Below are 14,519 nucleotides of genomic sequence, written 5' to 3'. Positions count from 1 at the left end.
AGAGAATATGTTGCAAGATATAAAATCAATAGAAATCAGTTCATATCTATAAATGAATTATGAACAATCTGAAAAGGAAATTAAGAAAGTTATTCCACTTACAAAAACACAAATTTAACCAAGGAGGTGAAAAACATGTACACTGAAAACTACAAAACATTACTAAAAGAAATTAAAGAAGACAGAAAACTTATTAAGATGTCAGTACTGCTCAAATTGATCTAGAGATTCAAAATCCCGATGGCTTCTTTGCAGAAATAAGAAAATCCATTCTAAAATTCAAATGGAATGTCAAAAGCTCTTGAATAGCCAAAAAAATCTTAAAGAACAAAGTTGGAGACTTTATACTTCCCGGTATCAAAACTTACTACAAAGCTACAGTAATCAAAACAATGGTAGTTCTCGCACATAGACCAATGCAATAGGATAGAGAACCCAGAAATAAACTTTTGTATATATAATCAGATTAAGTGTGCCAAGATCATTCAATGAGGAAAGAACAGTCTTTTCAATAAATGGTGCTGGGTAGCTGGATAACCATATGCAGAGAATGAAGCTGGATCCTTATTTTAACCATATACAAAAATTAACTGAAAATGACTGAAATAAGCTCTTAGAAGAAAATATAGGGAAGAAGCTTCATAATATTGGATTGGCAATCATTTTTTCGCTAGGACACTAAAAGTACAGTTAAAAAATTACATAAAAGCTTTTCTTCATCAAAGGACACTACCAACAGTGAAAAGGCAACCCCCAGATTGGAAGAAATTATTTCCAAATCATATCTGATAAAGGATTAATATCCAAAATATAGAGAACTACAACTCAACAACACAACAGAAAGCCTAGACTAGACATTTCTCCAAAGATATACAAATGGACAGTACACACAAGAAAAGATGTTTGACATCACTAACAATTAGGGAAATGCAAATTAAAACCACAATGAGATACCACGTCACATCCACTAGGATAGCGATTATTTTTTTAAATAAAACTAACACGTGGGTGGAAAAATTGGAACCCTTGTGCACTGTAGATGGGAATGTAAAATGGCACAGCTACTATAGAAAACAGTATGGCAGTTTCTCAAAGTATTGGACATAGAATTACCATATGATCCAGCAATTCCACTTGTGGACTAATGTTCATAGTAGCATCACAGTGGTCAAAAGGTGCACACAACTGATATGTCCATTGATGGATGGATGGATGGATGAACAAAATGTAGTGGAATGGAATGCAATGGAATATTATTCAGCCTTCCAAAGGAATGAAATTCTATACATGCTACAATATAAATGAACCTTGAAAACGTTAGCTGAAATAAGCCAAGCACATGATAATTACAGGCCAATATCCCTGCTGCACATAGATGCAAAAACTCTCAACAAGATTTTCACTAGCCAGATTCAATAATATATTAAAAGAATCATACACCATGAGCAAATGGAATTTACCCAAGGGCTGCAAAGATGATTCAACATCCACAAAATTATCAGTGTGATACACCACATTAACAAAATGAAGGATAAAAATCATACCTCAATAGATGTAGAAAAAGCATCTGACAAAATTCAGTATCCAGTCATGATAAAAACTCTTAAAAGTGGGTATAGAGGGAATGTACCTCAGCATAGTAAAGGCCATAGATGACAAGTCCACAGCTAACATCATAGTCAATGGTAAAAAGCTGAAAGCCTTTCTTCTAAGATCAGAAACAGGAGAAGGATTCCCACTCTCCCCATCTTTATTTAACATAGTGTCATAAGTCCTAGCTAGAACAAGTAGATAATAAAAGTGTCCAAATTAAAAGGAAATAAAACTGTCATGTTTTGCAGATGACATGCTATTATTATGAATAGAAAGCCCTAAAGACTCTATAAAAAGAAACTGTTACAATAAACAAATTCAGTAAGTTGCAGGATACAAAATCAATATGCAAAAACTAGCACCAAACTATCAGAAAGAGAAATGAAGAAAACAATCCCACATACAATTGCATCAAAATGAAAAATATACCTAGGACTAAATTTAACCAAGGAGGTGATGCAAGAATTATATATTGAAAACTAGGAGACATTTATGAAGGAAATTGAAGACACAAATGGAAATACAGCCTGTGCTCATGGATTGGAAGAATCAATATTGATAAAACATCCATATTGCCCAAAGCAATATACAGATTAAATACAATCCCAATCAAAATTCCAATGGCATTTTTCACAAAAATTGAACAATCCTAAAATTTGTATGGAACAAAAAATATATAGCCAAGAAATCTTGAGGAAGAAAAAAGCTAGAGACCTCATGCTCCCTAATTTCAAACTATATTAAAAAACTATAGTAATCAAAACCATACGGTATTAGCATAAAAACAGACATCGATCAATAGAACAAAATAGATACCCAGAATTAAACTCATGTATGCATGGTCAATTAATTTACTACAAGGGAGCTAAGAATATACCATGAGGAAAGGACAGTCCCTTCAATAAATGAGGTTGGGAAAACTGGACAATCACATACAAAAGAATGAAAATTAACCACTATCTTACACCTTACACAAAAATTAATTCAAAATGGTCTAGGGGCACCTGGGTGGCTCCATGGGTTAAGCATCTGACTCTTGATTTCAGCTCAGGTCACAATCTCAGGGTCTTGAAATTGAGCCCCGTGTCAGAATCTCTGTGCTGGGCATAGATCCTGCTAAAGATTCTCTCTCTCTCTCTCTCTCTCTCTCTCTCTGCCCCTGCCCCACTTGTGTTCACCCATGTGCTCTGTCTCAAAAAAAAAAAAAAATGGACTAAAGACTTGAACATAAGACCTGAAACCATAAAACTCTCATCATAAAACATAGACAGCAAGGTCCTTTGACATAAAACCAAAAAAAAAAAAAAAAAAAAAAATACTGGCAATACCTGACACCAAAAGCAAAGGCTACAAAAGCAAAAATAATTAGAACTACATCATACTAAAAAGCATCTGCACAACAAAGGAAACCATCAACAGAATGAAAAGGCAAGCTATGGGATGGGAAAAAAACATTTGCAAATCATACATCTAATAAGGGACCACTGTCCAAAATATATAAAGAACTCATGAAACTCAATAGCAAAACAAAAAAACAAAAAAATTTTTTAAAATGGGCAGATTTGAATAGACATTTTTCCCTAGAAGACATAGATGGCAAGCAGGTACATGAAAAGGTATCTTAGTACATAATCACCAGTTATCAGGAAAATGCCAATCAGAACCACCACAAGATATTACCCCACACCTGTCAAAATGACTATTATCAAAAAGATAACAATTGTTGGCAAGGATATGGAGAAAAGATAACCCTTGTGCGCTGTTGGTGGAAATATGAATTGGTGTGGCCACTATGGAAAACAGTAGGGATGTTCCTCAAAAAACTGAAAACAGAACCACCATGTGAACCAGCAATTCCACTTCTGGGTAGAATTTATCCAAAGAAAATGAAAATACTCAAAAAGACATATGTAACCCCATATTTATTCCATTATTTATAAATAAGATATTCAAGCAATCTAAGGGGCCAGCAATGGTGAATGGATAAAGAAATTGTGATATATAGATATATATGTAATATATGTATATAATATGTATATATGTACATAATACATATATAATGTATATATGTATTATACATATTATATACATGTATACACATATACATATTATATACATTATACATACATACTATATACATACATATATATGTATTATACATACATATATGTGATATAATATGTATGTATAATGGAATATTATTCAGCCATTAGAAGGAAATCTTGCCATTTGTGACAACATGAATGGACCTTGAGAGCATTATGCTAAATGAAAGAAGACAAATACCCTGTGATCTCTCCTGTATGTGGAATCTAATACAAATGTGCACATGCACACACACACACACACACACACACACAGAATAGATTGGTAGGAGTTGCCAGAGGCAGGAAAATAAAAGGTAAGAGAAATGGGTGAAGGGGGCCAAAAAGAAAAAATAAGATTTTTTTTAAAGATTTTTACTTATAATTTTGAAGGTTAACAGCTCCCCGGTGGACACTTGGCGTCTAAAGATCCCCAAGAGATTTCTTTCAAAAGTGACCTCCACGAGATGTCTATCGCCTTACTTTACTCAAATAGAAAATTTTGGCTAAGGATCTGCTGCTTTGGTATGGGGTATTTACTGTGATAGTCTGGCTCCATCAACTCTGGGAAAAGTTTAACAATCTCTCTGAGCACATAGCAGGAGAATGAGCAGAGACAGTGCATACCTAAGTCTACTCCTGTTCATCTGCGCTGGGTTTGACCTGGAAAAAATGAAGCCAAAGAAAGGAAAGAAATGATGGACTAGTTAACTTGGATGAATTTAGCAAGAAAACAAACCAAGTTACCCTTTGGACTGAAGGGGTGCTTAAAAGTCTTCTGCTCTAAAGCTTACCACACCACACTCTTAGTATATTATGCCAAGAAACCTTTTTATATGGTTAATCTGGGAGGGAGCTGACATTCTCCAACTGGCTCTACACTACCATTAGCCATTTGCTAACAGAAGGCTCATAGACCACAGGAAAGCTAACTATTCCACTATGGCACAAAGAGAAGAAAATATGCCAATGTTTTTTAGTTGATATACAAAGAGGAGCAAGATGAATGATCTGAAGGCCCCAAACAAAATGCGGCAGAAGGGTTCTGTGTTCCATGCAGCCTGAGCATCGCAGCCTCTCCCTTGACTTGGCTAACATTATACATGCCTCCTTTATCTGCTTCCCAGTGCAATGGGCCTTGCATCGGGCCTCACCTAGCCGTGCAACACAGACAAGTGTTCTGCCAGACACGGGATGGCATCACCTTACCATCAGAGCAGTGCAGTGCCCTTCCAAGGTAAGAGAAAGCCATGGACCTCCTTTCCCCAGCCCCTCGGTCAACAGCATGGAAAGACAGTGTTAAGTGAGTGTTTCTCCTCTAACATCCCCTTTCCCTTTCGCCCTCCATTCTCCCCAGGCCATTGTTCTCCCTAGAGATAGATGTGCTGAATGTGCCAGGGTGGGTGGGCTCTCCTCTTTTGCAGACAAAGAGTGCAGAGGGTGCTATTCCTTTGAGGGTAGCCTGATACCGCATGAGATCTGCACTAACCCTAGGGTGCGCAGGAAGTTAGGGCTATGAAGTGACCGCCAGATCTCAAGGGCTCCAGCAGCCCCTCACTCTTGTTGGCCTTCCTATAAAAGTGATGCCGAATGAGGGCTCTTATCCCTGAGTCTCAACCTATCATTCCCATCCAGTCCCCATTCCCTGTCATGCGTTCCTGTGGCTGTCCCCTTGGGGTGAGGGCTCACCATCCCCGCCCAAGGCCCCAGCCCCAGGCTCTGCCTCTGCCAGCCCCCATCCTGGACAGAGTTTATTCCTGGGTCATACAGCGATACAGACTGTGTACCCATGAGGACGCAGAGGGCCAATCAGAGCAATTGTCCTTCCGAGATCTTACAACCCCTCACTGACGGAGCAGAGACCAGAACCCAGGTCTGGTGGCAATAGAAGTGCTTGAGCAGTTGCCCAACATTCTTAGGTTTGCAACAATGTCTTCACATCTGTTCCCCAGTCCCGTGCCCACAGAGGCAGACCCTAACCCCACCACCCTCGTCCTGCAGGCCCGTGAGCACCCAGAACTGCTGGTCAGAAGCCTGCAGCGTACACTGGAGGGTCAGCCTGTGGACCCTGTGCACGGCGACCTGCGGCAACTATGGCTTCCAATCCCGGCGTGTGGAGTGTGTGCACGCCCGCACCAACAAGGCAGTGCCTGAACACCTGTGCTCCTGGGGCCCCCGGCCGGCCAACTGGCAGCGCTGCAACATCACCCCATGTGAAAACAGTATGTTCCAACCCCAAAGAGTCTTCTGCCAATTCCCCACAGGGCATCGGGGGCAGAGGGCAGTCCCCAGGACTGACCCTGAGCGTAGGGCATTGGAGCAGGTTTCCCAAGGATTGTGAGCTGGGGCCAGAGTTGGGTATGGTCACAGGGGTGCATGCAAGCGAGCAAAGATATGTATACGCATGTCCAGGCCACGAAAGATGGCTGAGTGTGCCCCCAAGGGCTCGATCTTGGCCCTGGGCAAAGCCAGGTACTATTGGCCAAATGCTAAACGAAGTCAGCCTCCAGCTCACCCGCAGTAGTTTGGCTGGTACCCAGGGGACGACAACCAGTGCCTCCTGGGGGCCGGGCTACTAGACAGAAAGCACCGTTTGCACTAGAAGAGCACACAGAGTGCCTCCTGCCCAGCTGGCCTTGTGCCCATCATGGCTCTGCTTCTCACAGAACAAGGACCGGCTGCCCTCCCTCCTTCCCAACCCACGGGCACCCACCGGAACTGTGCAGGAGCCCATGCCCTTGAGATCTACTCTTTCACTCCCTCCTCCCTCAAGTCTGGATCCTCCTCTGCCCAACACCGGCATTTGTATCCCAGTTGGATATTTTTTTCTTCCTCTGGACCCAAAACAAACTGGAGGTCCTTCCCCCCAGGAAAGAAGACAAAGTATGAGACAAAGAATACAAAGTTTTTAAATGTTGCCATGCAGTTTTCCCCTAAACGGGGCCTCTCTGAGCATGAGATTTCCAACGCTGAGGCAGATGTCCTGTAGGCAAATTGTCCCACTGCCTATACACTGGGGAGGGATGATCTTTGTTCTCTGTGTGGTGCTGACCCATCTTTATGTCAAGAGCTCACCACAGTTAGCACTAATGTTCAGTCAAAGTATTTCAGACTTCCTATGTTGGTCACAGAAGTCCACAACCCAAATCGGCACCAATAGCTAAGGACCATCTCGTTTGTGCCAATACTGAACTAGAGGCCACAGTGCTCGGGCAAGACATGGTCAGGGGAAGGAGTAGAGAGGCTTGGGTGGACAGTGTTAAGAAACTTTCACGGAGGAAAGAAAGCTCACATTCCAGGGGATGAGGCCATCAACCAGGGCCTCATTGCACACCACGTCAGAGTGGCGCAGCATTGAGTCCTTCTGGGAACCAGCTCGAGGAGAGCCACTTAAATACCACGGGGAAAGGCCAGCTTGCCTTAGAAGGTCAGGCGGTCCCGAGGAGAGGGAGATGAACAGCGCCCTCCGGAAGGAAGCGTGCCATCAGAAAGGCAGTAGAACAGGCCAAGGGTTGGGCCATGTCAGCCGGCCAACAACGGCAGCCTGTTGGCAGGCTGGGAGGCAGGTGGCTGAGTGCCACCAGAGCGAGGCCAGTGCAGAGATGCTGGACAGCAGGGGCCCCTCCAGCATGGGAGTCCAGTGCCCAAGGCAGACCCCAGGAAGCACCCAGTGGCCACAGCCTTTAGCTCCATTTCACATCTTTCTTTTGTCCCCTTTCCCAGTGGAGTGCAGAGATACTACCAGGTACTGCGAGAAGGTCAAACAGCTAAAACTCTGCCAACTCAGCCAGTTCAAATCTCGCTGCTGTGGGACTTGCGGCAAAGCGTGAAGACAGGGCCCAGGGAAGAACTCTACCCTGGCCACACAGAGGACTCCCGCCACCACCTTGGACAGAACTTAAGCTCTCTTCGTTTATTTATTTATTTTCCTCTCCCCACCCCCACCCCACACACCCTCGTCCAACCTCCTCCCCCACCCCAGACATGAGGACCTCGGCATGTCCTCTCTCTCGGTTCACTGGAGAACAGAATGTGGGGGAAAGACAAGGAAAGGGGTCTACAGGAGGTTGCAGAGCAGACGCCTCGTCTTCCCAAACCCAGGTCCCGAAAAGGCGGAGGAAGAGGCAGGCGTGGCTCCTGGGGACAGCAGGGAGGCAGAGCCAGTGGCAGACGAGAGATGGGAGGGTAGGCCACAGAGCATTTGCAAAGCATTGGTACAGACTCCAGACAACCAGCTGTGTCTTTCCTGGCAGCACACCGTCCACACGGGAGTGTGCTTCTGCTTTGTGTCCTCCTCTGCCTCAGCCTTGGGAAGAGCAGGCAGGGAGGGGAGGACACTATCGGAAGGCAAAACCCAGGCCAGAACTCAGCTCTTCTGCCGGGGAGCATCAAGAACTCCAAGCCCGGATACAGAGCAGTAAGGAGGAGACCATCCAAGTAGGCCCGAAGCACACTTGATGCAGAAAACCACGTGGGGGCTGGGGCGGGGAGGAGACAGAAGCAAAAAGAAACCTGTGCATGGTCCTCAGCGGGGAAGTGCAGGTAGATGGGGAGGAGTGAGGAGGCTCGGGGAAGGGGCCCTCTGGATTCTGCTGCCCTCGCAGAGGGCACACTGCCTTCTAGGAGACCTGCCCCCCCTGAGGTGCAGGGGAGTCCCCACTCCCCACACTGTCTCAGACTTCTGCCTATACCCCCCTAGCAAAGCCAGCGAGACATCAAGATCTACTTGTTCAGTTGAGCGGCCCCTCTCATCTCTCTCTACATCAAGAGTCCCCCCCCTCCCCAACCCCAGCCCAGAACGATACTGCTGATGTGGGTCAAGGGCATTCTGAGCAAGAATAGGCTGGGGTTTCTGCCTGTATGGCCTTTGCTGCCCGACTTGAGGGCCAGGGGTGGGGTTCAATTTGCCAGATGGTATCCATCAGGTCACAGTAGCTGCTTCCAGAACGGGCCGGGGCCCGTTCAGGGTGGGACAGCGGGCTTGTGCGGGCCCACTGTAAGAGCGGCGCTCCCATTTATACAGCAGCTTGGGGCAGGGTGATGGGGTGCGGTGGCAAAGCCATAGGATAACTAAAGCTCGCAAGAGGGTCCTCAAAGGCTTTTCAACCTGTTCCCTACACACACTGAAGTACTATGAACCTTACAGCAATTAATATCCACCCAGTTTTGGTAATCCAGTCAGCAAGGCAGCACACACACTTGCAGTAATGCGGGTCAGCTAGAGTAACATGGCTGCAGCAAAGTCTAGGGGCAAACCTGAAATCCTGGGACCATTTGGCAAATTGTTCTTTCAGCAAAGGGGTTTGGGTGAGTGGTTTTGGCCACCTCCCCCTTGAGTGGACACCGTTCAATAGCCAGGGCAGCGTGGCCACACTCACTCACCCCTCAGCCAGCCTGCTCCCCCCTCACATACAGACTCGCAAAATGCCACCCAGCCCCGGGCCACCACCAATACCAGGGCTGTGTTTTCCAGCCCACCTGGAAGTCAAAGATGGGGGGAAGACGGTATTAAGCTGTGTCCTCCCCAGGTGAGCTACGGACAATTAAGGTGGGTCTCTTTCTTCCTCACCACAATGGGCTCTAAGAAGTCATGTTACTAAAAAATCAGCGTAATGTTTATTTAAAATAAAAGAGAATGTTTTCTATGTCTGTATATCTTTTGTGAATATTTATTAGGATTTCTTGTATAAAAACGTGCAATATTAATAATTGTACATTGTCATTCAGAAAACAAAGTATTTGGGGGACTTTTTTATTAACTTCCTGCAGTTGTGTTCCTGTAAACTCTGGTAACTATTGTATTGTTCCTATTTTTAATAGAGGCTGATGTTTAACTCTGGATCCATTCACTGTGTACAGAACACATTGTAAAGCTAACATGGGATGACAGGGCAAGAAGAGGGGACTCGTTTGTGACACAATAGTTATGCATGGAATGGAGAATACAAATTCCATACTGCTACTAATGTGGTTGGTTATTTGTAGTTCAATAGCTGTTGAGAACCAGTGGCCAATATTTACATTTTCTAAATAGCCAGTGTCCTCCAGCTCCGCCTCGTGTCAGATTGGAGCCGTTGGAGGGGGCCTCAGAGCCAGCTCGGAGGACCTAGGTTTGGGGTGGGAAGCAGCGTGCTCCTTGCATGAGATGAATGTACATTTACTGTTTGTTCTGTGAATTGTGACTCAGCAGCAACACAAGATGATTAGAGCTGCTGAATAATATGGAAGGAGGCACTTTCCTCCTCTAAAACACAAAACTGTATTTATATTTTTTGTACAGATAATACAGCTTATTTATTTAACTCTTGTCGTCCGAGTCTCTGTTAAGCTCAGCCTTCCGGTCTCGTTCTGTACAGGGGTTGAGGGTGGTTCCCAGCCACTTACGTGTGTTTGGCCGCCACGGAAGAATGGTGGTTTTGAGCTCTGCATGGGAAGCTGGGAGCCCATGCCTGCAGGGCCAGCTCTGTAAGTGAACTCAAAGGAGCTATGTTTGTGGATGTGCACATATTCAGGTTTAGGACTACCCTTGACAATCATCTCATTTATGGCCCTGGGTAGTGGGAACATGGAAGCCACAGTGCCTTCAGAAAGACACGTGGACATCTCGTGGGTGGAGGGTAGATGCAGATTTGGCTGCAGGAGGAGTCTCCAGGTCAGGTTCCCGCCAACAGGGGCGTGCACAGTATAAAGTAGCTATGTGCTGAAATTCTGGATGGACACCATTAGTAGGAGCTAACACTTGTTACTACATTTTCATCCTCACATGAGCCCTATGATTATCTGTATATGGGTAGACAGAGGCCCAGAAAGCCCAAGGTCAACCAGCTAGTGGAACAGGGATCAAACTCCTAGAAGTCTGGCTTTTTAGCCACAGACTTTCCCTTACCCACTATGCCATCTCCAGCTTCTCTGTGCAAGAGCGGACCATGCATGGCCACCATTGTGGGTACCATCTTTCCCTACTGCTTGGAGGCTGGTAGATGACAATGGGACATTTTACTGGAGTTCACTTTCTCATCCCCTAAAATCAATTCTTCTGGCATTCTGTGGCCCCTACCTGCCTATTTTTAAAGCATTTTAATAGAAATAAAGCTACTATGGGAAGTGCAGAAAAAAATAAAAGTGTATTGTGGCGTTCTTCATCAATTGTTTCCAGTGGAAGGGCAGCAAGTCTCCAAGCCCCCAGGAGGTCCACACAAAGACCTTTGTGGGAGGCACTTAAGAACCCCAGCCTGAAAGCCCAATTCCAATCCATTTTCCAACAACTCACCCATCACATCACAGTCTGTTATGCAGTGTAAAAATTAGTTAGAAAGCTCTTCCTGAAATCCCAATTATTTTCTAAGGAGTTTTAGGTTTTGCTTTAAAGAAATAGTCAATACTTGAACTAGAAATACTGACATACCAACAATCAAATAATATCCTACAGAGACCCCAGGGGAGGATGGGAGGGCAAGGATAAGTCAGAGATGCCAGAGCAAAAAAAAAACAAAAAACCAAAAAAAACACCCAGGAAGTTTCAAATGGTGGGACAGGCTCAAATAGAACATACGGAAAATTTTCCAGCCCAAATCACAGAGCTCAGCGGGGAGAAAAAGAGCCCTATAAGGATGCTCCCAACCACAGCATAAAAGTTCGGAATCTTAACCACAGGCAGGTCCTGGGATTCAAACTGCTCATACCAGAGTCCCCTGCTTGGCCTCAGAAGTTTCTAGGACTTTGACAGCATGTGCCCAGAAAATCTGGGGCCCATCCAAACCAAAATCATCAATAATCACCAAAGCTCATTCGTGCCTCAGTTTCTCACCTTTGAAAAGAGGATATCTCCTAAGATAGGGTTTTTATGAGAAAACTAGCAGTTCATTCACATTGAGGAAATCTAGGATCTCCTGGCACATCACTGAAGCGTTCACCAAATGTTAACTGCTATTGTCATCCACCCTACCTTGAAGACAGGGAGATGAGGGCAGAGCACTTGTCCTATCTCATATTCCCATTGTCAGCTGTGAAAGACTGTTCCTAGGTTTTCATTTTTGAGTGAGAAGGACATCAGTCGTTCCTTCAAAGTTCAGTACTACACAATAGTGTAAATAAGAGAGGCATTAGTGAACCCAAATCTGTATATTGGAAGATAACATAATAGCACATGTAGCCCACTCACCAAAATATTGACATACTTTCAGAAATAGTTCCCAGGATAGCTGTTACCTTGTAATCCCAATGTACAGTCTAGTTTCAAATCAAATCTGCCATTTCCTTTGATTTACTAAAAAAAAAAAACGAAAAACACACACACACACACACAAAAAAAAACCAGGGACAAATGCTCATACAAGAGCAAACATACATGTGATGTAAAAGCTAAAGTTAAGGATATCTCACTTACCAAGTGGTAGATTTTCTCATAAACAGCATGCTATGATAATCAATCCTGCAAATAAATCAAAAAAAATCCAATTTTATTAATGGCTTTCAGCTAAAATGAGACAACTTAGAGCTCAATAATCCATCTGTGGGCCTCCCCAAAATAGGCAAATTCATCCACAAAGGATAAGGGACTTATCGGGTGAACAGAAGGATGAAGCTCTTGGAAACAGCCCAATGAAAACTGACCTACTGGGTGAATTATCCAAGGAAGGATAAATTAGTAAACAAAATAAAGTGACACCCCCTTGGTTTTGTCTCTTTCAGTCCCTCATTTTGTTCAATGAACCAGCCATGATTTAAAGACTTCAGGATTCAGACTCAGAATACACTGAATGTGAGTTAAATCAGGGAAGGTGATCTACGCATGTCACATATGACCAAGCAGGAAAATACTGATGTGGATACAAGCCTCAGTCAGTAAAGAATTGAATACTCAATGAATTCTACCAACCCTGTAAGATTAAAATTAACCTAAAATTATCATGTGTCCCCACATAGCCATGCAGTCTACTTGGAGATGCTTTTACAGGTTAAATGCGTATGAGCCAATAAGAGACTGTGATCTTTGGCTGACCCACAGTTTCTTGTTCATAGCACCCGAAGGTTTTCAAATGTGTGTTGCTACCTCTAAACTGGAAGGCAGATATGGTAATCAAGGTTTTGCTGGCAAGAACTGAGCTGTCACCTTGCCTGTCAACCAGAGGTTTACAACTTCACTCAGATGGATTCTGTGAAGCACCTGGTCCCAATCAAACTACATGTGTCATGCTTCTGATCACACAATATACAGATGTCACTCACCTCTGTGTTTTCCAAAGGCAAAATCCATCTTCAACCAAGGATTTCCCAAGCTGCTCCTAAAGATATGGTTTATATGTGTGTAAACAGAAATTAAACGTGCAGTTTTACGTGAGTGAAGAGAAAGCAGACAGTAGGGAATGGTTCTCCTGCTGAACATAAATAATGTTTGTTTAAGCAGAATGCTGAGGAGGGCCTGAGAGATTGCACAGTCAGCATCCAGACCAGAAAGCATGCCTGGGAAACCTGCTTCCTTTTCCAAGATGACATAAACAGCCCTCCTCTGGGTCTTTGTGATAGCCAGGGCTGACCTTGTTACAACTCCCAAAAAAGGACAGAAGACAAGCTGTGAACAGCTTAGTTACCAGGTAAGCAACTCAGGGAAATGTTTAATGGCCAAGGCAGCGAGTGTGGTGATGAAGTGCATTATGGGCTTGATTTTCTCCTCCTAATCCTCACCATCCTTTGTTTAAATAACAATGAAGGGGCCAGGAAATGACTGAGCTGAGGACAGCTGAAGGATGACAAAGTTGTCCAGACAGTCATCCAGGTAGTTCTGTCCTATAGCTGAAGCTCAGTGTGTCAGTGCCAGGGTGCAGAGCAGGAGCCAGATCGATAGGCCAGTCACTCCTGAGCTGAATTTCTTTACCTGCACAGGGCCTTCCTATTGGAATGGAGACACTCAAGGCAACCACCTGGGAGCAAGCCCCCATGATTTGGATCTTCCACTCCCTTTGCAGTGTGAAGGTCTAGCCTGTGCACTAAGGTCCAGCTGGGATGGAAAACAACCAAAGTTCTCATCTGGTCTGGTGGACTTCACTCTACCTTCCCCTGCTAGATAAGCCTTTTTCCCTTCTCATCTCCTCTCCTCCCTGATTTCTTTTCCCATCACTTACCTTCCCCTTCCCTCAGAGTCTGAGAAACTCTTGCCAAGTGCCAACTCTGTGCCAGGCCCAGGCTGGGCCCTGGGGACATGGCTTTCAGGGAACTCAGAGTCCAATCAGGAAAGCAGACATATCTCACCACAAATGCCAACATGAAGTCCCAGGTTTGGGGGAGTTTCCAGCTCAGTTTTCTTCTTCATTTGGTTCCTTCACAGTCAGCACCCAGGGATTTCTCCTTTTATTCCTGATCCTTTCTCATTGGGACTTTACAAAGGTATCCTGACCGAATAAATCTACTCCCTCCCACTTTCTCCTCCAATCTACTCCCCATATAGCAGCTAGAACTATTCTATTGCCTGCAAACACATCAGTGTAACCAGATGCATATGTGTGAAACTAACTTAAATCTACACCCTAAAGGCAGTTAGCTAACATTTAATTACCCAATCATAAATCCACCCTCCAAAAGTGACCAGTGCAAGGATTTAAAATACTGTTATCTAAATCTGCACCAGAGGGTTTCTTAATTAATGCAAAGTTCATTAATTACACACCAGTGATATGAGCAGTCCTAGAGGTCTGGAAAGGATACATGGCACCACTGCCCCTGTATTAACAGTCTGAGAATCCAGCAAATCCAACAGCTGGGAGCCCCAGGTCTAGAGTTGTCCTTGGTTCTGTACACTACCATCCCCCCACCCCAAGCCACCCTGCTCAGTTTGTTTGATTTGGC

The 14,519-nt window shown here is 44.3% G+C and overlaps 1 protein-coding gene across 6 annotated transcripts in view; it reads left to right on the top strand.

Annotated features, from left to right (window-relative positions):
* Positions 1–9,979, top strand: part of ADAMTSL1 (ADAMTS like 1) — an 872,819-nt gene extending 862,840 nt beyond the window's left edge. For 4 of the 6 annotated variants that reach the window (XM_053205052.1, XM_053205051.1, XM_053205050.1 and 1 more), the window contains 2 exons: positions 4,805–4,914; positions 5,679–9,979. In XM_053205052.1, the coding sequence (XP_053061027.1) occupies positions 4,805–4,914; positions 5,679–6,018 (450 nt within the window). In that variant the 3' untranslated portion in view covers positions 6,019–9,979. The remainder of the gene's footprint in view (positions 1–4,804; positions 4,915–5,678) is intronic. The other 2 variants (XM_027047188.2, XM_027047190.2) reach the window with 1 other exon arrangement.
* Positions 9,980–14,519: the final 4,540 nt, after the last annotated feature.

The sequence above is a fragment of the Acinonyx jubatus genome, chromosome D4 (assembly GCF_027475565.1).
Source record: "Acinonyx jubatus isolate Ajub_Pintada_27869175 chromosome D4, VMU_Ajub_asm_v1.0, whole genome shotgun sequence".
NCBI classification, from domain to species: Eukaryota; Metazoa; Chordata; class Mammalia; order Carnivora; family Felidae; genus Acinonyx; species Acinonyx jubatus.
Note: the sequence above shows the minus strand (reverse complement) of the source record. Positions and strands in the feature narration are given on the sequence as shown.